The 27251-nt window shown below is 33.8% G+C and overlaps 1 protein-coding gene across 1 annotated transcript; it reads left to right on the top strand.

The window, feature by feature from the left end:
- Positions 1 to 11439: 11439 nt before the first annotated feature.
- LOC103495791 (classical arabinogalactan protein 9) lies at positions 11440 to 11934 on the top strand. Its single transcript, XM_008457454.2, has one exon. The coding sequence runs from the start codon at positions 11440 to 11442 to the stop codon at positions 11932 to 11934; it is 495 nt and encodes a 164-aa protein (XP_008455676.2).
- The last annotated feature ends 15317 nt before the right edge of the window (positions 11935 to 27251 follow it).

The raw sequence follows: 27251 nt of genomic DNA, 5'->3' as shown, positions 1-27251 counted from the left end.
AAGAAGCGGAGGGACTCCCGACGCAATAAAACGTCGGGGAAAGTGATACAAATGTCAGGAAAAGATATCCTAACGTCATTTCCTGTGTCGGGATCGTCGTCGAGACAAGTATTCCTAACGCATCACCAATAAGACGTCGGGAATAACTTTATCTCGATGTCTAATTTGTCGATGCATGTCATATATCGGGAATAGTACTATTCCCGACGTGATCATTTCTGACGTCCCTTTGTGCGTCGGGAATGATTTCTCCCGATGTACTTATAGCCGACGTCGAATGTACGTCAAAAAAACTATTTTTGAAGTGTCGTGTACAACCTATTCGTGACGTTGTTTGCGTCGAAAATTCCTTTTTATATGTATTTTTTTAATATTTAAATTTTTATTGTTTTCCTTAAATATTTTCCTCAAACAAGTTTTATATTTTGTGAAATAATCACATTTTTTGGATTAAATTAAAGGAAATTCAAAATAAATTAGTAAATTACGAAATACAAACACAAAGTAAACAAAAAAATTCATATCGATAATACGAAGTTCAAAAAACATAATAGCGTTCATAATGCAAAAATAATAGCATACAAAATACAAAGAAGCGCAAAGAAATTCATATGTCTCCTAACGAGCCTCGTACGCGCCATTCTACACTGCGGGTTGTACAATGGCTAAGTTTAGTACATATATCCATATCGTCACTGTATACTATCATTGCAAAAACTTAAGAATAATGGAGACATATATACGTATCGTAAAGCTAGGGATCATGTGGTGGTCCTTGCTGTGCCTGAGTCAAGTCATGTATTAGCTTTCGCATTTGTTCCACTTCTGAAGCGAACACTTGGTGATTTCTATCTTGCACTTCAATCCATTCCAAAGCTTCATTGAGCTTAGCTTGTAATCGAATCTCTTTTCTGTGGACTGTGGATATGACGTTGTGGAACTGCTCGCACTCATCATCTTGCAGACCTTCGTCTTGGATCCCTAACTAAGGCCTTTTGAGTAGTCTAGTCGTCTAACCAACACTTGATCGCATATCTCATCCTCAAAGAGCGGCTGACTACCCTCTAGGGTAGGTTGGGATTGGAGTTCCAACATTTGATTATGCAAAAAATTTAAAAACTAAGTTAGGTAACACAAAAAGAGGATAGCCAACACAACCTAATTATTGACAAAAAAAAACTTCAATCTTCGCATCCTACCCACCCCTTTTAACAACGCTACCTTACAAGCTATCCTACTACCACCCCTTGAAACCATCCCAGATAGAAACAAATTCAAAAAAAAAAAAAAAGGCTACCATAACTGCAGGATAGCCATCCCAAATCAACAAAAAAGTTAAAAATTAACGAGTTTGAACTTACCTCAATGTACGGTGTCAGATGGCGGCAAGGGACGACGGCGACTAATTCTTCTTCGTTTCACTTCTCTCTTTTCTTTTTGTTTGCTTTGTTTCAGTTCTGTGTTTCACAAATTGAAATGAAATTTATAGGGGATCTCCCGACGCAACCCGAAAACGTTGGGAGATCTCATTAACAGCATCAAGAATGCTCCTTATTCCCAACGCACAACAATAGCGTCTGACTGCTCCTTATTTCCAATGTCGTCCCCGATACATGATGCATGGCGACGGGAATGCATGTCTGCCATAATTAATGTGGCCTAATTTCCAATGGTTCTTTCCTGATACATACACGACGCATCGGGATAACATGTAATTTCTGACGCTAGCCCCAATGCATGATGCATGGAGTCGGGAATATATCTTTGACATAATTAATGTCATCTGTTTTCTGATGCATCTTTCCCGATGCATCGTGTATGCATCGAGAAAACATATAATTCCTGGCAGTCTTCCCGATATTCATTTTACAGCGTCGGAAATAGTGTTTTCTCCCGACGTTTTATACCGGACGTCGGAAGATTCTGTCATTTTCGACGATTTTTCTACCGACTTCTTTCTCTACATCAAGAGAACCCAGATTTCTTGTTGTGTTGCAAACTACGAATTTTAGGACATAAATTCCAAGAAATCCAACAGCAATAACTCCATAATAGTTGAAATGTACCATCAAGAATCACGAAAAATGCAGATCAGTAGCATACCATATTGTCCCTTATTTCTTCAACATAACAAAAATTCGTCAACATTTTAGTTAGTTAATAGATCCAAATAGGCATCTCTACCATAGAAGTTTGAAAACATTTTCTAAAGAAAATCCATAAAATAACAGCAAAGTATAATCAAATTTGAAAAGAAAATAATAAAAACCTTGCTAAATAGAAACAAAAAATATTGTGGGTCACCGTGGGTTGGAGTTGAAGTGTAGTGGGTCACTGTCGAAGTGCCATGGGTCGAAGACTGTGTGGCCGATCGTACAAAAATGGAGAGAATGGCGTGGAGATGGAGAATCGTGGGTTGTGGTTGACAACTAGTGAGATGGAGAGCAATGGGTTGTGGGTTGGCGACCGGTAGAGATAGAGATGAAGAGAACGACGTGGGTGAGGGTTTTGGGAGAGAAAATGGGAGACGAAAGGAGGAGACAAAGGGAAGAGAGAGACATTTTTAATAAATTTATTTTAATAAAATAATTTTTAATAAGTTTATTTTAGGGGTCTTTCCAAAAATATAACAAAGCGACAAAATATTTATACTGTATAGAACAATTCCAAAAATGAAAACAGCCCACCGACCCATAATGAAAAATACCAAAAATGCCCTGTCAACAACGCGCGTAATATATTTGGTACATGATTGTATAAATTAGGCTATTATTTGGTACACGATCGTTTAGATTTTGTCATTTAGATTGGATAGCCACTACTACAAATTTGGGCTTTAACGACGCAAATTTTGGGTCATAAAGACTTTCAACGACACAATTTTCGCGTCATTGAAGCCATTGTCAAGAAAGGCTATTTAACGACACTTTGGAAAACGTGTCATTAAATATGCTTAGATGACACCAAAATTGTGTCATTAATACCTTTACCTTGATGCAAAAAATATGTCATCGTTATCTATAACTCGACACTAGTATATTTTCATCAATACCCTTACATTGACGCAAATAATGTGTTATCATTATCTATACCTTGACACTAATATATTTCAATAATACTCTTACATTAACGCTTTAAATTTGTCACCGTTACCTATTACTTGATACGAATATATTGTCATTAATAACCTTCATTAATAACCTTATATTGACGCTTTAAATATGTCACCGTTATCTATACTTTGACACAAATATATTGTCATTAATACTCTTACATTGACACTTTAAATGTGTTACTGTAATCTGTAACTCGACACAAATATATTGTCATTAGTACTATTACATTGATAATTTAAATGTGTTTGTAACGCCCCAAAGTTTAGAATTTAATTTTATTATCTTAAGTGCAGTTATTGGAACTTTGGACGTATTTGAGGAACCTTGATTAATGAAATTTTGGTGGTGAAATTAATTGAGTTTAAGGATAAAATAATTTCTCTAATTGGATAATTAAATTTCGTAAGGTTGTTTGTTGAAGATAAGATAATTGAGTTGAGGGGAGAGAAAAATTGATTTATTTTGATTTAAGATAATGTGATATTTTATTTGGAAAAAAAATACATATATTTATAAAACGGAGTGTTGTGATTGGTTGATTTTGAAATTTAAGGAGATTGGGAGTTTTAATTGAAGAGAAGAGAAGATTTGATTGTTTTGAATTAAGTTAAGGAAAAGAAAAAGGGAAATAGATTTGATTGTTTTGAATTAAGTTAAGGAAAAGAAAAAGGGAAATTATTATTGGGTTATATTTTTGTATAAATGAGCCTTGAAACCCGTGCACCAAAATCATCACCTTCTTCTAAAAAAAAAGGAGGAAAAAAACCCTAATTGGAAACCCTAGCCGCCGCCGTGACCAATCCGAGCCTCCACAATCAGCCGCCACTCGCTGCGCCTCCGTCAGTCAGCCGTCCGTCGACCCGCGCCTCTCCAGCCACCATCCTTCACGGACCGAAAACCCGATCCACGCCATTGACCGCTCCCAAGCGAAGCACCGGTTGGACCCGCGTCGCCTCCGTCTGCAAGCCGTCGCCGAGCGGCCGCGTTCCGTGCCCGCCGTCGTCCGAGCCGGAAACGCGACCCACGCGTCGCATCTTCCTTCTGCAACCCGAGTCGTACCGCACCTGTCCGCGCAGTAGCCGAGCCGCCCTGTGCACGTGCGAGCCGATCTCTGCTCCCTAGCCAAGTTGATCTCTGCTCCCTAGCCGAGCCGATTTCTGCTTTCTAGCCGAGCCGATTCGCCTGTCTTTGAGCCGTCAGCCTACTTCGATCCTTTACACCTAGTTTGGTAAGTTGTTTGGATTTTGGAATACCCAACTAAACATTTAGAATTTGTTGGATCTCAAATAATTTAATTCTAGGCTTAAAATTAAATTATTTCTCTCAGGGAGCATCTAAGACCATTTGATATTGGAGCGTGGAACTTCTCCAGTTAGAAGCTCAAGTCGCAACTTCGACCTAAGGTACTTCATTAGAATGTCTGGAGTTTTTGATCGATTGGTGATCAAGTTGTGAGAAGTTTGTGTTCTAACAAGTAGGACGTCGCTGCTGGGAAAGTGTGACCTTGCGATTAGGACTCGTTGAGCAAATCTCCAGGTAAGAGATTCTACTACTAGCTCTACGAGTAGAATTAAGAGATCGCATACATTCTTGGTTATGCACATTGATGACTAGACTGCATAGCGACATGTGATTTGATGAGGATATGATATTATATAATGATGCGATTTGATGTGATGATATGATATGACATGATGTTGTGGTTTGATATGATATTATGTTTTGACATGAGGATGTGACATGATGACGTGATGATGCTATGTTATGTATATGCTATGGTTAGGGTGCATGTTAGCTTAGCCTATTAGAGTCATACCTGCATGGGTGTCCTTCGGGATCACCACCTATTCAGGACTGCGTAGTCCGATGGGACCGCTAGTCTGGCATGGATATAGATATGATTCGAGTGATTCGACGGGATCCTCGCAGTCCAATTGTCTTAGTGTTTCCTCCGGGTACGTTACAGACTAGTTTTTTCTAGGTGTTCCCTTGGGTCATCGAAGACCAGATTTTATTCCTACGGGAGCACATGTTGCACGTGTTCGGGAACGTGCCAGTCATTGGGTACCATTTTTTCAGGACTCTAATAGGAAGTTAACAGGCACCTAGCGGAACTAGTAGTGGGTCCCTTACTGAGTATTTTATACTCACTCTTTCCATTTCATTTTTCCAGGTAGGGACAGAGGTAAGGGCAAGAGCAAGCCGGCGAGCGACCAGAAGTGACCGTGGCGAACCATAGGGATCTCTGCTTCCGCTTTATGTCCGAGTTTAGACCTTGAGTGTTTGCCTTTTTATTATTCTTTATTTGTTATTTCATTTCTTTAAAATTAGATAGGGCCCGAGTTAGAATTTTAATATTTGTTTACATATCGCATATTACTTTTGATTAGGTTTTTAAATAATAAATTTTTGAGGTTTCGTTTCGTTTTATCCAAACTTGACAAACTTTATTTGTCTTTTGAAATTTTAACGTCTTCGACTTAGTATAAGGAGTTGGGTCGTTACAGTGTTACCATTATCTATCACTCAACACCAATATATTGTCATTAATACTCTTATAACGACGCTTTAAGTGTGTCACCTTTCAATATAACTCGACACTAATATATTGTTGTTGTAAATGTTTCTTTACACAAAATTGTTATCAAGAAATGTACTTTAACGACACTATTTCTGTTTAATAAAGGCTTATATGTCGACACATGTTTCACAACACATATTTTTCTGTCATATATTTATTCTTTTAAAAAAAATTAAATATTAAATTTCAGCATTACCCACATATATTTGGAAAGATATTTATATTGATAATAAAAAATATAACTTACATTATTGGTAAAGATTTTACAATAATCCAAAAGATAAATTTACTGTAATATTACATGTATGTGTGACCTAATCTAATCAAACTAACACATAAATGAGAACTTGATCGATACCATGGTCCATGGATTCTTCAACTACCTACAAATTTGAAGAAAATAAACCTTAGCCAACATTCATTACGGAAAATGCATAAGCATAAGCATAAGCATAAACATTAAGGTACATGCTAAACAAAAATCACCTTTTTAATAAGCAGACCAATAAACTTTTCAAAATAAGCGTCCAAAGTTCATACAACCAAGGTTTTTAATAAAAGACCCATAAGGAATGCAAAAGATTAAAAAAAAACACCGACTACATAAGCATAGGCATAAGCATAGTATATAAATGTTGCAAATGTAAGTTTCGATTCAATATTTACAGACCAAGCAATGTTCTATTTTGCATCAAGTTGAAACTTAGCATAAACTTACCCTTAGCCCCCCCTCCTCCAAAGTAATTACAAAACAACATGATTCCTATAACATATGTCTAAGCGGATTGAACAAAATAGTTTTTCAATGACTACCATAACTGCAGAATAGTCAACACAACAAAGTATCAAGTTCCTAAGTACATGTCAACATGATTCCTAAAACATATGTCTAAGCGGATCGTACAAAATAGCTTTTCAATGGCTACCACTGCAGGATAGTCAAAGCAACATTCCTAAGTACCTGTTAATATGATTCCTAAAACAAAATAATTAAGTTACGTTACAAAACATAAACATGCTTACCTCTTTCTTTTACTAAATCCCCACCTCATATCTTGATTACCCTCCACAGAGGCTTCTTCTTTCTTGCAAGTTCGGAAGTCCTAATAATGAATAGTAAACTCTGTAAGTTATACAAATTATTGTTTCATATGCAACATATTAACTCATTATTTGATCCCTAATGGAGTTCATGATAAATTAAGTTAACATCATTCTCAAAGTTATTCCAAGAACAAAAGTTGCAACCAATGTTTTGAGAAAACAACAAACAATGTAACAAATAACAAACAATCTAAAAGTTTACATCAGAAAGTGACTACAAAAATCCAAATAATATATAAAATGCGGTTGCAAATAAGTAAGTTTCAAAACTTTCTTACCATTAGGATTGGGAAGTGTTGCTATCAAAGATCTCTTTTAGTTCCTCCTTTATCAAATTCAACCCAAAATATCAAGTAGACAATATATTGATCCAAATAATCTTTGTTTTTCACCGAAAACCAAAGCATAAGAAAACATCATCATTGACATACAACACATAAGCAGATCTTTAATGGCTTAAATTGAGAAATCCTAGTTTTGTATCTTATCCTCTTATAGTTTTTAATTTAATCTATCACTATTCGTAAATGTTAAAATTAGATGATAATAAAACTTACATAGCATGATACTTCACAGATTGACAGAAGTTTAAAAAAGCAAAAAAAAAAAAAAAAAAAAAAAAAAAAAAGTCATCCAAGTAAGGAAAATTTTCATTTTTTTACTAATTGAAAAATGTAATATACTAGTTGCAAGCCAAGAACCAAGAAAAAGGGTAAGGAACTCACAAATTTAACTTGCAAAAAAAAAAAAAATACTCTTACTTTTTACAGTAGCTTGGTGGCAAGTTAGGATGTTGGACCCAAGGGAATGATTGCTAATAAAAATTCTTGAAATTAAAGCTTGAAAGGAAAGTGGTTAGTAGAAAAAGGAAAATATAAAAGAATATGAGGGAATATCAAGAGAATCTGTAACAAGAATCAAAACAAGTTGTTTTTTAGATACAAATTAGTGTTGATAATTTTTATGAAAATTCGGAAGGGATATTATTTTCTGAATTTTTTGACGTTTTTAAAATTTCAAGTGAGATACTTTTCTTGACGTTTTAATAACATCAAGTTTATTAAATAATTAAAAACAGAAAAAAGAAACACACGTAAAGTTAGAAGCCCTAGCAAATGCGAAAACACGTTCTTCTTCATCCTGTATCAAATCTAAATGATCGTATACTAAAAAAATCTTAAAAACAAATCGTTGAAATTTTACTACACAAATTTAAATGATCAGACCTAAATGATCATGTACCAAATATAAATGATTGTATACCAAATCTAAACGCAAAAGAATCTTGAAAAAAATTATTGAGATCTGACAATCTAAATTTAAACAATCGAATCTAAACGATCTTGTACCAAATTTTTTTGAAAAATTCGTTTAGATTTGGCTACCCAAATTTCAACAATTACCAAATCTAAACGATTGTGTATTAAAAATGTCTTAAATCATTACAATTAAACATAAATGATCATGTACCAAAGAATAGCTAAATTTAAACGATCATGTAGCAAAGAATCTTGAAAAAATCATTTAGATCTGGGTAGCCAAATTTAAATAATCGTGTAAAAAAGAATAGTCAAATATAAATGATTGTTTACCAAATATATTACGTGTTGGGTGCCAATTAATCACAGGGCATTTTTTATATTTCTCATTGTGGACCTGTGGGTTTTTTTGTTTTCGGAATTATTCTATACAGTGTAAATATTTTGTCATTCTGTTATATTTTTTAGAAGACCCCTTTTATTTTTATATTTTTATACTTTTTATATTTGACATTTTCAAAACATTTTCTTGAAACTATACTTGACGTGTTTTTCACGTCAAGTAAATGTTCGCTATATTTGACGCGAATAAAATGTCAAGTAAAATCTTCCTTATACTTAACGTGAAAAAAAACGTGAAGTAAAAGTTAACATACAATAGTTTGAAAAATTCCGTGAAAACTTCATTTGTTTAAAACTATACTTAACGTTTTTCCTTTCAAATGGTCAATACTTAACTTTCTTTTTAAAAAAAAAAACGTCAAGTATGTAAAAGTTACTAGTGTCAAGTAAAGCAGATTTTGTAGTAGCGTTTACAAACCAATTTATGGAATAAACGGGATATGTAAGAAAAAAAATGGCAATAAATAGTTAAGAAAAAAATAATATGATTTATTAAAATAAATATATTAAATTTGTTTATTAGATATACATTAAAAAAAATCATAATACTATTATCATAATCCATCCTCCAAATGATGCATATTATCATAACACTACTATCATAATCTTTTTCCCCAAATTCATATTATCATAACATTACTGTCATAATCATTTCTCCAAACACATTATCACAGTACTACCTATCATAATCTTTCCTCAAACATATACTATCATAAAACTACTTATCATAACACTTTCTCTAAACGCATATTATTATAATACTAACTATAATAATCCTTCCCTAAACACATTTTATTGTAATACTAGTTTTATTATAATATTAGGTTTATCATAACATTAACCTCCGTAAATCAACTCTTTCACTAAACAATCCCTTTGTTTTTTACTTGGGTTGGGTTAAAATTACAAACAAAACTTTGGGAAGGAGAGGAGGGAGAGTTGGATTTTAGGATGTAAGAGAAGGAGAGAACGTGAGGGAGTGGGACCCACAGAACTTGTCTTCTAAAAAATAAATGGGTACCCGCCACGTGTCTACGTTATTATCTTTGAAAAAAATATTATGGCTTGGTGATCCACCCTGGATTTAGTAGCTGTAATTGGCTGGATATATATATGAATCCAATGTGGAAAATTGAGGATGTGTTTTAAGGGGCATCTCCGTCAAATCACCGATCACGCCAAGGAGTTGTTGAGAATTTGTCAACAGAACATGAGGAGGGAGGAGACAGACTGTGAACCCCAACGCTACTCTCTCTTTTTTTTTTTTTTTTTTTAATTATCCCCAATATTCCACTTGGTTTACCCTTCCCTTATAATAATCTACCATGTGTTCACCTTACGGCCATTTCTGTAATTCTCATACCTATCATTATGTATTAAAGAATATTATAATATTGTTAGGTATAGTGCCGAAATTAAGAGGATAGAAAACTTCTTCAAATCGATGCTCTGAATGTTAATTTCGAAACAGGAAACGTGTAATGTTGTAGAACATCTCTGTGGAAATTGTAGGTTCAAATACCATTTTGTCCTTATATTACCTTCCATTTATTTTCTTTTATTTTACTTTACATATTTTGAAGGTTAAGCAAATTGAGACTAATAATTTAGTCTTAGTCTTTCAATCTTTTTATAAAGATTTAACTCGTATACTTTTTTTTTATACGAATCAACAAATCAGAATTGAATCAAATGAATAAGTTGAAGAGATGAAATACTTTGGAGTTGAAAAAGGTTATTTTGACAACCCAAAAGTCATAAAATTAAATGTTTAAAGAATTATGTGTTTATTTAATATAATGTGTTTTTCTTTATTATAGTAGTTGAAATGTCATAAAATTAAATATTATAACCTTTCATTTGATATTTTAATTAGTATAAATCGGATTGTAATTTCCACATTTAAAAGAAGAATTTGAATAAATGAAATCTAAAAATTTCTAAAATGTAGAATTTTGTTCTTGTGATATATTGCATGACTTTAGAGCATTCAAGTGAGGATAGATATGTCTTACTCGTGGAGTGTCTTGAAGATTGAGGGTTGATGGGAGTTTCAAAACTTTGTCTGATCCTTTGTTTCTTAGATCACCTAAGTAACTTGAATCTAGCATATTCTAGGTGTTGAAATCAAATTGGTTTTAGGGATATAGAGGTTGTGTTCTTTTAAGTCTTGTTGTTCAACATGGTTTTTAGATCCAATTTCGAGGGGTTTCTTATCTATATGGTCCCTAGTTTTAGTGTATAGTAATCAAGTCATGTATTTCTAAATTAATAACAATTTAATCCTTAATATAAACAAATATTTTTTTAATCGAAATTACTTTCTTTTAAGGAAAACAAAAGATATATAGATAGGCAGGCAATATAAAAAAGAAATTAAAAATCCTTTGATAGGGTAAGAAATTAATAACCCTAACTTGTCAGATCTACCATCACTAATATCGAGCTTTCATCATGCATTCAAAATTACATTAATACCCTTAGAGTATCCGTTATATGACTTTGAGCACTTCCTCACATGGGATTCCTGGAGAAGTGTAATAAAAAACTAGGAACTTTTGACACCTTTTTACAATTAAAAAGTTTTAAATAATTAATAATAAAAAAAAGAGAGTAATTAGTTTGATGGAGGTTCTTTTTTTAATGTGCAAATTGTGTGTGTAATTATGATTTATAGGAGCAAAATGATTAAAAAAGGAATTTGGGGAATCTCAAGCATTATTGATGAAGAAAGACAAGGCAAGGCTGTCTTTCAAGCCTCCAACTTCACCACTCTCTCAATTTTCTTTTTCTTTCTTTTTTATTATACACATACACACACATATATGTGTATATATATATATATATCTTTGCTATTGCTTTTCATTTCAACTTCACACAAAACACACTTTCTCTAAATTTTTCTCTCTTTGCAAACCCTTTTATACTCTCTCTTTTAACATCTCTCTCTATCTTTTGTTTGGTAGAGAGAATGAAAATGGGTTTCCAATTTGTAATGTTTTTAGCCTTATTTGCCACTTCTTGTATGGCTCAAGCTCCAGGTGCTGCTCCGGCTCAGCCACCCTCCACCCCCGCCGTCCCTCCCCCGTCTACTCCTCCCCCAGCAGCATCCCCACCTCCCGCCACCCCTCCTCCAGCAACCCCACCACCGGCTACCCCTCCTCCAGCCACTCCACCACCTGCTTCGACCCCACCATCATCACCTCCGAGCCAGCCCCCAGCTTCACCTCCTACATCTCCACCACCATCATCACCTAGCTCGCCTCCAACTGCGCCACCAAAGGAGGGTCCAATCTCACCTCCGACTTCGTCTCCTCCATCACCACCACCAGAAGGGAATGTCCCAACAAACAGCCCTGGACCAAGCCCACCGCCACCCCCACCGGAAGGAAATGGAGCGGCAAGCGTTAGCCGAGGAATGATGGTGGGTGGTGCCGTGGCCGGAGCTTTCTTGGCAATGATATTTGCTTAGAGCGATTGAGTTGAAACGACACACAGGGTGGGGTGAGATCCATTTTGGTGTTGGTTTTGATTATTGAAATGGAAAAATTTGATATTTGATATTTATGTTAATTGTAGTGATTGTTAATTTCTCCTTGATTATAACTTCTTCTCAATATTTGTGTATGGTATTGTGTTTGGAGTTTTGATTATTATTGGTTTTCTTCGGTGATTCATTATTTTTATGTGTGGGATACGTGGTTATTGTAGATGGATATCATTGTGTACATCCAATCATGAATAAACATAGATTTCTATTCTTTTCTATTTTCCTTAATTTTTCTATTTTCTTTTTACTCTGAAAAAAAAAAGTGAAAGACTCCAATCTTGAAATAATTAATCAACCAACTTATAATGAACTTACACTCTTTTTTAAAATAAAAAGAAAAACATTTTGATCTGCATTTTGGTACTTGCACATATATGCATTAAAAAGACGATGGTGAGAAAGCTTTTTGGTGGTTAGATTCAAAAGAAAGTATGCAATTAGAATTTGAAACAAATGTGACATAGAATTTTTACCTTCACATATGGGAGAAAGAAACAAAAGAAAGTTGTGATATATATGACCCAAAAAAAAAAAAAGAAAATCCAAAAGATTGGAGAGAACAGTATTGTGGAATTTAGACCATACGGTGGAGATCATATTGCGTACTCTTTTTACATATATAGGACACATTTGAAGTATAATAGAAGGAAAAATACTTATGGACATCTAGGTAGCACATATTGCATCAAATTAATTGTTCAAACATAACTTAAAATGTGACAAATTTATTTTTATTTTATTTTTTAAATATTTTAATTTTCTGTAGTGTGCGAGTGATGAAAGTGGGATAGAGAGGACCTCCCATATTACTCTAGTAAAAAGTGGTTGGTGTATGACTAAAGATGAAAATAAAAGTAAATTATTTTATGATAGGATACCCTTATATAGTCTTTTAGTACGTTCTATTTTTATTTTAATTCTGAAATATTTTGTTCGACAGTTAAACGAAAATTATATTTGAGGATGATATTGTTGAAAAGTCATATCGGATTACATGATCATACCTTAACCTAACGCAATATGCATAATAGAGAGGGTTTATGACATTAAGACGATGCACATGGATGTGACGAGTACGTAAACAAAAGTTAATTATACTTTTATGAGTAGTGGGCTATCAACCATATCCAACCATAAACAATTTTTTTAAAGGTCATCCAAACAACCCTAAAGTGGGTGTAGAGATTTAAATTTTATCACTGACTCTTTTAAGAATTTATCAATATTGTCAAATAGATGAGTTATTCGTAGGATATAGATGTTTTTTTGTTTTTTTCCTTTTCTTTTCAATTAAAAAGAACTTATTATTTGAATAGTTTGTAAGACGTTAATTAAAAACAGATTTATACCATAAACACATGTTTCACAATCGTTCAACAATTACTTGGTTAAGATATTTGTTACATATTATAAACTTCCTCTTCCATAATAAATCCGACCTCTTCTTTGTTTGAAATTGAAAAATAAGAAAAGAAATTATCTCAAGATTAGAGTTCGTTGCACACTTTAAATTTTTGCTTTCATTTGCATTTTCATTTTTGTTTTCTAAAATTATGGTTTTCAAGTTTATATTTTCTAGACTGCTTTTAAAATCAAGTTAAGTTTTTTTTGGCATTTGAAATTTGGAATTTGGAATTTGGCTAATAGAGCATGAAGAGAACATAGGAACGTCTTTAGCTTACCAACATTTCCAAATATAGCAATCAAATTCAAAATAGGAAAAGTTGCACCATATAGCATTAATTAGAAAATATATATAATCTATCGTACAATGAAATAATATTTGCAAAAATAGCAATTTTTTTACCAATCATATGGTAAAAAAATTTTAAAATGCCAATTTTGACCTTCAGTTTCCTTCCTCTTATGCTATCAATGATAGATATCTATCAATGACATATATCATACTTGATAGAAATAAAACATGCATGACAAAAATCGGATCAAAATTCTATCATAGTTGCACTTAATTAACATGAATCCAAAACCGAGAAATAATTTGAAATTAGGATTTTTTGAAAATACATTTGAAGCTCCAATTGTTCTTCGAACTATCAGTAAGGTTGACCTGCTATCCTCTGGACTCTGGACAAGGTTGTGGGACCCATTGGATGAAAGAACCGGGAGAGAGAAAGAGATGGAAAAAGAAATGGGCTTGGTAGAGAATTTCTTTTTCTTTTTTCTTTTTAAGTAAAGAAGAAGAAAAAGAAACTTAATTTCTTATGAGAGCCCAACTAAAAAACCAACCCATCAAATAAGTTTTTTGGCCCTGTTTATAAGAGATTTACATGCAAAAATGCATGTTCATACAACATCAAAGCCCAACAACTCAAAGTCCACTTTCTCTAGTGAACTTTTTGTCTTTATTAAAAGACAATACCTAGCCCACTAGAGTTAGTGGGATTATCCAACAAAACGTTGAATTTTCTCACTAACTTTGGTCAAAGGGCAAAATGGTCATTTGGTCGAAAGTTAAATTTTGACTTTTAAAACCAAGAGTCAACATTTTTACATTTTACTATTTTCTCCGTCTTGACTAATTTTAACCTCTCGAGCATGAATCCACATTCATTTTCTCGAAATTCAAATCATTTTTGAATATATTATCAATCAAAGTTTGGTTTTTCAAAGTCGAAAAGTCAACATTTTGACTTTTTACAACTTTGACTATTTCCATCATTTTCGAGCTTCCGAGTATGAATTGGCATTCGTATTTTTAATATCTAAATCCAATTTAGACATTAAGCTCTATATCTTATCTGAAATTCGACAACTATATCACATATACTTGTGTGTTTCTCTCTCATCGCGTAATTCAAACAATTCAAATCATTTCATCATACTATTCTAAGTTTATTCCATATGAGCTAGCAGGGGAACCTAGTAGACCTATAGATCATGGACTCCAAGATCCAACTGGCTAAACTCTTTTATACTGAGCTAATCAACATTCGTTAACTAACGGGTCATTCCACTAAAGTCTCATAATTGTACTTCTTCACTATAGATATATTTATGTCCATTTGATATGACCATGATCAGTAAGTTAATCCTTCATAGGTTGTTTGTAATCTTGGCTGGATCAAAATATCATTTTACCCCTAAGACTACATCTTGCTCCTTAAGTCCTACTGATCCACTATTGAACAATTGGTTTAAAGTCCAACCTATAAATCAAATCCCTCTCAGGCTAATGAGAGAGTAGACCTCTTGTTCAAGACTTGGATTCAGTCCTTAAAGGAACAATGCTAATGAATTTTCCTTACCTATGCAGATCTAAGGATAATTTCGTGTGAATAGAAATTCATAGTTAGCTCGAGATTAATAATAAGTTACCTAAGTCACCAATAATCGAGATAGTCAGTTTTAAACAGTAAACAACGTTATAATGTAAAAGTGACTATATCATGGTTCAGTCTTATGTAAACACTTTACATAGGATGACCTCACTTTCATGTCTTTACATGAACGATTCAGGATCACCTCGTTTGTACTAACTTGAAAGCGGACCGCATCCATAGTTTCTCTGAATAAAGCGCCCAACCTTTATTCATATACTATAGACTATTTAGGTTATATACTCGAACTTGATCCACATATATGTCTTTACACTATTGAAACTCATTTGGATCGAAGAGTTGAAGATGTTGCCGTGAAAACATTACCTTAAATCTTTAAAGTTCATCAAGATGTTCCAACTAGAATCATAAAAGACACAATAGTAGAATTTGTAAGCAAAGTTTGAACATTTAATGAAAATGTGTGATTTTTTTCTTTCATTCTAATACATGTATGTACAAATGTATGTTATTGGAGTTAGTGAATGACTACAAGATCATGATGATTTAATAAGACGATCCTTTAGATTTAGTTAAGAGATTGTTTACATGTATTAATATGATTGTTTAGAGTTTACTACACGATCGTGTGATGTGCACCACATAATCGTTTAGGCTTGATGGCTGTACGTTTAAATTTTAGTTACGAGATCGTTTTGACACAAGTACGTGGTAGTCTATGTGATGTATTATACGATCGTTTAACTTTGTTAACACAATCAAATTCGTTTATTTGCGTGATCGTGTAAACATTTCAAGATGATCGTTGTGGTTTATTTTGATAGAATACGCAATCGTTTAGACTTTTATTGTGATTTGTATACACGATCGTAATTTAGACCTATATACACAATCTTTTAGATTTATATGCACGATCGTTTTTATATATTTATACGATTGTTTTTTGAAAAGTATCTAAACAAATACAAACATTCAATCAAAGATGATTAAAATTAAAAAGTAAAAATTGTACAAGCATATCATAAACCAAACAAATATTTTACCAAAAGAATCTACTTGCCAAAAATTCTCACATATTGTTGTCTAAATAGTTTCAATATTTTTCATATCTAAACAATTATAATTTGAATTTGTTACAAGGCATTCCACAAATTTAGCACAAAAAATCTCGCAATCTAATGACATACCGTGTTGCGATGTGGCTTTGGATCTCATTATTGGCCAAGTGCCTAATTTGCAATTTTATTGTTACGTGCAGTCCAATAGCCATAACCAATTAGGGGATGCATCATTCATGTATTGCAAGAGCTTCATCAACAAGTTCATTTTCAACATAGTTAAGCATAGAGTCAAACACAAAGATCTTGTAGTTCCTCAAGTCAGCTGCAATAGCCATGTAGTGTTCTCTAATGTTGATGCAGCCAATCACGTAGTCAGCACCTGCCAATCCTACTTTATCTCCAAGTTCACCAAGAGCGAAATTAAAATAGTAAATTAATCCTGGTATCCCCTATATAGCAATATGTGTAGTTTGGTCTAACCATTCAACATCCTCTTTCTCTTCATTCAACACACGATCATCAAAAAACCGTTCTTTTAAGCACTGGTTCAAGGTTGATGTCAGACTTAAATAACAAATAAAAAAATTTAGCCAAAATATAATTGTGCAATTTAATTTCTATACAAAAAAAGTTTAAAGAAGAATAATTAATCATAAATGACGAATCTATTATTGCAAAATGAGACCTACAAAGATGCTTTCTTGATAACATCTTATTCTACACGTGATACAATAACGTATCCATGGTCTATAAAAATACAAACGATCTTTTAGCAAATACAAGCGATTGCATATCAAAATTCAAGCAATCGCTTAGCAAATACAAATGATAGTGTACAACATTCTTTTCAAAACTAAGCAATCGTATATTATATATAAACGAGCGTTTAGTTAAATATAGAATGTTGTACACGATCGTGTAGTTGTGGTACATATAAAATAAAATTTGGAAAGTGTACTTACGTCTCCTATTATCTATGTGTTTTCTTCAAGCGTTTTGAAAAATGCTTTTTTTTTATGAATTAGAAGACTACAATCCTCTCTTCATTATTTGTTTTTCTAGATCTCTTGCATGTTGAGTATGCTTTCCACAATTTTGGATCCACTGACCACATGGGATCATATCTATCTACGTCTCTCAATACAATGTCTAGAACAGGTACTATAGGTTTTAATACGACTCCAGTAGGTGGTCTGAGTGGATAAACTTGTGGAATAGGCACTACTTCATCTTTTTTCTAGACTCAACCATTTTCTCAGGTTCTACATCCTTTTTTTCAACTTCATTTGGTTTGTGAGTCACTCTTTCATCTTTCTTTTGAACCTCAACTGGTTTCTTAGTAATTGTTTCATCTTCATCTGTTTTATTTAGCTTCCTTCTCTTGATGGGTGTATATTGTTGGGGTATTTTCTAGAATGCATAATATTAAATAAGAATCGAACAATTAATGTAAAGGACTACACAGTTCTTATATCTACATTCCAATTGAGGTTCTTCATTTTCAGCCAAAATAGATGGTTGCATGTCGTCAATTGTCAAAGTTTGTTTCTCAGTTAGTGGTTCATCTTTTTTTTTTTTTTTTTTGAATTTATACTTGACTTTTATTTTGGTCATCAAATGGTTTCTTAATAACTACTTCATCATTTTTTTTAATCTCAAACCTTTTGTTGTCCATCAAAAGCTTTGTTCATATCCTCAAGTTTTGACAATCTAACTAGCTTCTTTTTTCTTTACCAGTGTTTGTTGTTTAGGTATTTCCTACAATGCTTAATATTAGATAAGAAACAAACAATTAATGCAAAGAACTACACAATTGTCATTTATACATACTAGTTGAAATTCTTGATTAACAACTAAAATAAATTGTTGCATGCGCTTCGTGATTTGTCGAAGTTTGTTCCTAAGGTAGACATACCAATGGAACTAATGCGAGGTTTTTTACAGTAGTTAATGGTAAAATCTTACAAAGTGGAAGTGGTTGGCTTACCAATGGAAGACTTTCAATCATTTCTGGCAACTCCTTTACTATTTGAGTATGAATGTCCAGATTCTCTGCTATATTACTTATAGTTAATAGCTGTAACGCTCCGAATTTTTTTAAGGTAAAATTTTTCTCGTTTTATTTAAAGTGCAAATTGATATATTAATGATATAATATTGATTTTATTATTATTATTAATATTTATTTTAATTGTTATAATATTAATATTATAAATATTATTATAAATTAATATTATAGAAATATTGTTATTTATAAAACAATAAAATAAATTATTATTTATTTAATATTAATATTATTAATATATTATATTTATTACTTTATTATTATTATTATTATTATTATTTAATATATATATATTATTATTTTAATTTAATTTAATTAATATTATAAATTTATTTAGGATTATATATATATATATATATATATTAAATTTTTTTAAAAGAAAAAAAAAAACCCTAACCGCGCCGCCTACCCCCCCCCCCCCCCCCTTTTTTCTTTCGTTTTTCCCTTCTTCCTCCTCGCGCGCGCGCAGACCCTCCATCTCCGCTTTCTCTCCCGCCGTTCGCGCACAGCCATCTCTCCTTCTCTTCTCCTTCTTCTTCCTTGCAGCCTCTCGCCGACGACAACCGACGTTCATCCGCCGCGGCCTCCATCCATTCCGTTCCGCCTCCAACCGCCAGCAGCCGTCTTCTCCTTCTTCTCCGGTGAACCCGAGCCCACAATCGCAGCCGTGAAGCTTGCCGGATCTCCGTTTCGCACCCAGCCAACGCCACCGCCGTCTGTCCGTTTGTTTCCATCGTCGGACGCCTTCCAGCTGTCGTTCGTCACGGTCGTCGGACGCCGGAGAACCACCGCTCGCGATTGCCCGTTTCGCGCTGCAAAGACCCGACCCGAACCCGCTTCAAGCCGAGCCGCCAGCCGCTTCAAGCCGAGCCGCCAGCCGCTTCAAGCCGAGCCGCCAGCCGCTTCAAGCCGAGCCGCCAGCCGCTTCAAGCCGAGCCGCCAACCGAACCAAGCCGAGCCGCGAGCCGAGTGAGCCGAGCCGCGAGCCGCACCAAGCCGAGCCGCGAGCCGAGTGAGCCGAGCCGCGAGCCGAACCAAGCCGAGCCGAGCCGAGCCGAGTTGAGCCGAGCCGAGCCACCTAAGCCTTCCTTCCTTCATTTCGGTTCACGGTGAGTCTTCGATAAGGATTGTTTTGATGAATTCCCTAATGTTACCTCGTCCGATTCGAGTTTGAATGTTGGATTAAGATATGGCCCTACTTCTTTTCCTTGAAGGTAGTGCAGAGTTGACGCTTAAGTTCTCGGGTTCCGCGGCAGACCTGGTGGGAGTTAGCTTCCTTTCCTTGGGTAAGTCAGCGGATAACCTTTTAAAACAACTGCTACTGATTTCACCAACTAAAACTTTTGTGTTTCGTTAGGTAGATCTGTCGAGCGTGGTTTTCGATCGAGGGGCATACCCGAGTTTCAGGTAAGGGTTTTCCTACTACTGGACCCCGAGTCCAGGCTAAAACCGTAGTAATCCACAGGGGATTACACGTTAGTGACTGTACTGAATATCTGTATGCGTGTTGACTGTTAAGTACTGATATTATTTTCGGTCTGATGAAAATATACTGTGACTGCTGTTTGTGGATTGAAATTATATGTTGATGGACCTTAAAGTTACGGTTAGTATGTATTAAACACTGGTCTGGATGTGGTTCATGGAGTTTGGACGGGGAAGGACAGTGAGTCCGGTTTTGGTTGGTTAGTCGATTGGGCCTAGGGTTTTCCTATTGGTGTACGAATCGGTAATGCATATAGCAACTGAGGGTGTAGATGTTTAAACCTATACTATCTGACTGACAAAGCCTATGGCGGGACTGTAATATGAATGCCGTTGAGATGTGACTGATGTAGATAGTTTGGTAAGGGCTGAGGGGTAACGGTTAGCTTCATCTATGGGGTAGTGTACCTTACGGATATGTGCATCCTTCGGGAGCACTAGACTGATGTGTGCATCCTTCGGGAGCACTAGACTGATGTGTGCATCCTTCGGGAGCACTAGACTGATATGTGCATCCTTCGGGAGCACTAGACTGATATGTGCATCCTTCGGGAGCACTAGACTGATGTGTGCATCCTTCGGGAGCACTAGACTGATGTGTGCATCCTTCGGGAGCACTAGACTGATATGTGCATCCTTCGGGAGCACTAGACTGATGTGTGCATCCTTCGGGAGCACTAGACTGATATGTGCATCCTTCGGGAGCACTAGACTGATATGTGCGTTCTACGGAACCACTAGACTGTTATGTAGGGTACCCCCGAATAGGAAGTTAACTGTTGCTCCCTAACGGGCCCAGTAGTGGGTCCCTTACTGGGTATGTTTATACTCACCCTTTCTCTTCTTTAACTTTTCAGGTAGGGGTACAGCGAGGGGCAGACCGACGAGAGGCAGGAAGGATGCGTGAAGGCCATATGGACGCGTCTGGTTTTCTTTTCGCTTCCGCTATGTATTTTGTCAAGATATTTTGACTGTTATTTTGGACTGGTGACTTGACATTTTATTTTGTGATTTTCTTTTTGAATTATTTAAAATAGGGCCCGAAACTGTCTTTTGTAAGGTTTATACTGTTTTAATGAATCGTATCTGGTCCGTTTTAAATTTTACGTTGAATGGTCGAGTTTTGGTATTTGGTAGTGACCTCAGCTTAGTCCGGAAAAGTTGGGTCGTTACAATAGCAACTGTGCATCTTTGCCATCTATGCTAATATCACTCCCTGACTGCTCTTAATGTTGAAGCGATGTTCTTTTTTGTTCTCTACACAAAAGAATAAAAAGAAAAAGAAAAACACAATTGTTGTTTATTTAAAATCTAAGCAATTTTAAACAATATAAAGCAGTAAATAATAAATTAAACATTAACTTTTGAGTTTCTACAGTACGTTCTTGAGGATGTGACTCTTGAATAGATGGACCCTCAGTGATGATCACATGTTCGTTATTGTGATGGTCATCATTCTTGTCAAAATTGTGATGATAAAAAATCATCACGAAGATCATCGTGCATGTGATGAATATCATCATTCCGTTGATTCTGATTCTAATTCTAATAAATAAAGAAAAAGGAAAATATAATTAAAAAAATTGGTTACTAAATGATCGCGTATACATAAGCAAACGATCGTGTAGCATATATTTAAACGATCGTTTGGCAATGGGTGACCGATCGTTCAGATGGAATAAGCAATCATCTAAGAAAATTTAAACGATTGGTTATTTCACTTAAATGATCATTTATCTAAATAACTAAAAAATGAAATATTTTCTAAAATCAAACTTTACTTTGACCAAACTCTCGAACATTTGCTTTATTTCAGACAACTTCAATGCTTTCTTTCTAATTACATCATCCATCTTACAGACTATAGAAGTTAATGTTGATAAGTCCTTACGAACTTCATTGATCTCATTGTTTAGTTTTTTGTAAGATTTTGAATGACTTTGTTCTAATTTGTCATTAGATCTGGAATATTTGTTGTTGGTGTTGGAACTAGCTTCAGGTTGGTCAACCATTGTTTGCCTTTCTTTTCTTTGTGGTGATGGTTGCATAATAGAAGTAACCCCACCAATATTTGCATTGGACTGAACCAATAAAGATGAGATTGATTGCAAATTATTCAAGTTATCGTGATTAGATGACTGATTGTTCATACCATCAGCAGAAGTATTAATACTGGTGTCACTACTGTTACAATCTAGCATTGATTCATCCTCCTCAATATCCATGTTATCAACCCCTTGAATTCAACCCTCGTTAAAACATTTCTCTTGGGGCGATAGCTTCAATTTAGGTAGAACAACAGTCTGCAATGATATAGTCAAATAGTTGTTAATACATTGTTTATCAAAGCTAGTCTTAAACTAAAAAAAAAAAAAAAAACAAACAAACAAACATACAGGGAAAAATCACTTAAGGTAAATGATTGTTGACTATAGGATACATGATCACATACCCAAGGTAAACAATCGTACGTTAAGGTAAACGATCATCTATCAAAAGATACAAGATTGTGGTCTCAAGGTACATGATCGTTCACAAAAAGGTACACAATCGTGCAACTATTGTAAAACGGTCACTCAAAATTTATACTTACATTTTTGTTATGGAGTATATTTTTCTCTAACATTTTGTAGGATGGAGTTTGTGTACAACTCTACCTCAATATTTGATCCCTTTCTGTTTTTTGTGACCAGGTGCTCACTTGCAGTTGAGAGCATTTCATAAGCCCACACCTATAGCACTTAAATTAATGTTTGATGTTTAGTTTGTATTTATCTAAAACATATAAATAAATAAAAAATTACCCGAAAAGCAAGCATGTAGTACTTTATGTTGTAGTATGTGACTGCTTTGGAACTTTGTGCTCTCTTTAACTCGTATGCTTCCTTTTTGCATTGTAGAATTGTCTTCAAACTGTTAAGCAAACGAGTGTAGAAGAAAGTTGACCAATCAAAATTCTTAAGAACTTCTTCATGATCAAATCTTCTAAAAGCATCCATATTGAATTGTGTTTTCTTATCCTTCCTCACCATCACAGTTTTGATAAAGAGGGCTAAGACAACCTTCACAACATATCTATCGTTTATAAAATCTAATATTTATCCAATATTACACTAATTGGCCACAAACCGATTATGATGTAGAACTCATTTTGGGTGAAATGGACTTTTTGCCCAAAAATAGAAAAATAGATTCCATTTGCCTTAGCTTCTTCAAGGATTTGCCTCAACAAGAAATGATAGATCAACTGGCCATTGAAGACATGTTCATAATCAGTAATGGATCAAAATTTATTTTATGGAACATCTGCAACCGTTCCTTGGTCAGTTTATGCTTAATAAGAGTGTTAGTCTTAATAAGAGTGTTAATCTTGTGGACTTGGCACGAGACAATGGCAGGAAAGAATTTTTTTCCAGGTATAGCCATCCTAAAAAGAATGATCATAGTATATTTTAGTTATGTACACGATCGTCTAGAAAATCCTAAACCCTAAACCCTAAAAGTAAACTGATGTAAACCCATAACTCTAGTTTAGAATATGTGCACAATTGTCTAGATAACTCTAAATGATCGTGTAGAGTATGTGCATGATCGTTCAAAAAATGTATACAATTGTTTAGTCTAGTTAAAGTATCGTTTATTTGACATAACAGATCGTTTAATCCACACAGTAACCCAGTCATAACAGAATTAATCAACAAGTAATGATAAATAGAAACGTTTAACAATTTTAAGAGACTAACGAAATTGGAAACGTTTGAGAGTAAAAGCTTAACGAGAGTACAAGTTCAGACATATATAGAAGACAAAGAGTAACATGATAAGTAAATCATTCATAACATAATTAATCAAGAAAAAGTCATAGTTGCACGAACACAACTTTCTTGTTGAAGACAGAAGTGGAAACGTTTAATAATCTTGAGAATAAAAGTTTAAGGGAACTTGAAAAGTTTGCGAGGAAAAGCTAAACAACAGTACGAATTTGAATATAAAGAAGACGAAGCATAACATGATAGTACATCAGTCATAACATAGTTAAGCAACAAAAAATCAGAGTTATAAAAATATACCTTTGATGTTGAAGAGGAAAATGGACATTTGAGAGGAAATGATTAAGGGAATTGGAAAAGTTTGAGCGGAAAAGTGAAATAAAACAGTGTGAAGTAAGCAAAAATGAAGAAAACAATACGTATTTGGCTTGCTTTTACCAAAGGGGCAAGATTGTAAATTTGCATGCTTTTTTAAAGTGTTGAATCACATTCATTAACATGTCAGCGTGTTTTTGTAAAAAATGTGTGTAAATGATTGTTTAATATTCTACAAGATCTTGTAATATATATTGAACGATCGTGTAATTAAGTCAAAACGATTTTTGAAAACATCTAAACGATCTTGTCATTGAATGTAAATGATACACTTTAAATGATCATGTTGCTAAAAATAAACGATTGTTAGGTAAGTAAACAATTAAGATCTCCCCATAATATCAAAACGATCATATTAATTCATCTACACGATTGTTTATTTAAGTAAAAAAATCTTTGACTACATCTAAATGATAAACTGTAAACGATCTTGTCACTATCGTAAACGATCATTGTTTATTTAGGTGAACGATCTAGTAATTTGTTTGAAACGATCTTTTAATAACATCCAAATGATAATGTTAATTATATTAAATGATATCGTTTTACAATATCTAAGCAATAGTGTTATACAAGTTAAACGATCGTGTAGTTAATTCAAAACGATTAAATGTAAATGTTTAACAAGTATAAAAATAGAGAAATACTGAAAAGTTCTTATATATTTATTGTAAACGTTATTACATGTAAATGCTATCTGCCTTCATCAAACCAAATTTTCATTGCACATAAATGTTATTGAACATGTAAAATAGACATCGATGAAATGTAAATGTTTATGGATAGAATGTGTTTAATTATAATTTTCACCATCCAAAAATCATATAAACACTTCATCCAAAAACACCCGAGTTTTGGATCCCTTATTTGCCAATTATCAAGCCAACTTTCCATATCCAAGCCATTATCTTCCGTTGTCAAGCCAACTTTCCATTTTCTTTCGTCTAGATCTGGAAGCTCATAACCCGCCCTTTCCATCATCTGGAGTCGTAAGAGGCTTTACAATCTAGGAAGTAGATAAGAGCTTACCATAGTCTTTTCAAAACATTTTCAGAATCACTATCACAGTTTCGGTGAAGAGGACCAAGTCAATGTTACAAAACATGTAAACTACACATCCTTTACATGTAAATGTTATCTGCCTTGCAGAGAAGCTCTTGAATCACATAATTTGATAAGAGCTTACCATTAATCTTATAACTGAAATCATTTTTATTAACGTGTCAGCGGGCTTTAGTACATGATAAGGGTAAACAATCGATTAAGATTATGTAATAATCTACACGATACTATAATATATTGTAATGTAAACAATCTTTCATTTACATGTAAACGATCTTCTAATAACATTTAAACGATCGTGTTATCTACCCTAAATGATCGAGTTGTTAAACCTACACGATCATGCTAGTAAATCTAAATGATCTTGTTATACGTTTTACTCGATGGTAATATATGTTAAACGATCGTGTAGTTAAGTCAAAGCGATCTTTGAGTACATCTAAACGATGTTGTCATTACATATAAACTTTAAACCACTAAAGATCTTTGTCTTTACATGTAAACGATCTAGTATAGCATCTAAACAATCGCGTTGCTAAAATTAAACTTTCATTTAGTTCAGTAAACAATATAGGAATAAGATCTGAACGATCTTCCAATAATGTCAAAACGATCATGTTAATTAATCTAAAAGATTGTTTAGTAAAGTCAAAACAATCTTTGATTACATCTAAACGACTTTGTCATTACATTTAAACACTAAACAATAAACCCTAAACCGTAAACGATCTTTTAATAACATCTAAACGATTGGGTTGTTGACCATAAACAATCATGTAGTATACTATAAATGATCATTTATCTAAGTAAACGATTTGGTATTAAAATCTAAACGATCTCGAAACAACATCTAAAGAAACATTTATGTTCATTATTTTAAACGATTGTTTTACAATATGTGTGTGATGTTATAAAAGTTAAACAATTTTGTAGTTAATTTAAAACGTTTAGATGTTAATGTTCAACAAGTGTAATACAGAGAAATATTTAAAATTGTTTATACATTTATTATAAACGTTATTACATGTAAAATACATATTTAAGAAATGTAAACGTTTGATGCAGAATCTGAATTTAGAAGCTTGTAAAATACTAGATTTTTCGAGTCGTTATTTTCCTTTGTCAAACCCACTTTCCATTTCTTTCCATTTGGATCTAGAAATGTAAATGTTCATGGACAAAATGTGTGTACAATTTTCACCATCCATAAAAGTTTACATGCATTTCAAGCAAGAAAACAGGAGTTTCGAGCCCTTATCTTCCCTTCTTAAACCCAACTTCCATTCGCTTCCATCTGGATGTGGAAGGTTGTAACTCATTGTTTTCCATCTGGAGTTAGAAGAAGATTCGAAATCAAGGAAGTAGATTATAAGAGCTTACCATAGTCTTTTTTAGACATTTTTGGAATGATCATCACAGCTTTGTTGAAGAGGATCAAGCCAACCTTCACAGTATCTTCATGTTCACAGCATCTTACACGCTTTTTCCTTCCTCTTTTCGATCTTATTATTCTTGGTTGAAATAGCAACATCAACCACATTTTGTTAGAGGCAAATGTTTAAGAGGAAAAGTTTGCAAACCCTAAACCTAATGGTTTGAGAGCACGGGTTTTAAATGAAGATGAAGGATCTGAAAACAAAGAATTTTGTTTGTGTTAATTAGTGAAAGGCTAATAAATGCGAATTGATTATTTACAACACATAAAAACACCAGACTCTTTGCATGATCTCCACGTAGCCTTAATCACTTTATACAGTCGCTACGATAGATGAAAACGATGTTGGTATTGAACCAACATCAATGATCTTCTTCAACTTTAAACAATTGTGTTACGTTGCTACATGTAAACAATGTTGTTAAACATTTTACACAACCATGTAGTATATTATTTAAACGATCGTGTAGGAAGCTGTAGTTATACATTTAAACGATAGTGTTGCTGAATCTAAATGATCATGATACTAAATGTAAATGATTCTCTTTTACGTCTTACACGATAGTAATAATAATGTTAAGACTTCATTTAAATGATCCTGTTATATGTTTTACACGACAGTGTAGGATATCAAGGGATAATTGATGATAATATTCTATCTCTGTGTATCTATGATTCTAAAATTAA

Source organism: Cucumis melo, chromosome 7 (genome assembly GCF_025177605.1).
Source record: "Cucumis melo cultivar AY chromosome 7, USDA_Cmelo_AY_1.0, whole genome shotgun sequence".
Lineage (NCBI taxonomy): Eukaryota > Viridiplantae > Streptophyta > Magnoliopsida > Cucurbitales > Cucurbitaceae > Cucumis > Cucumis melo.
Note: the sequence above shows the minus strand (reverse complement) of the source record. Positions and strands in the feature narration are given on the sequence as shown.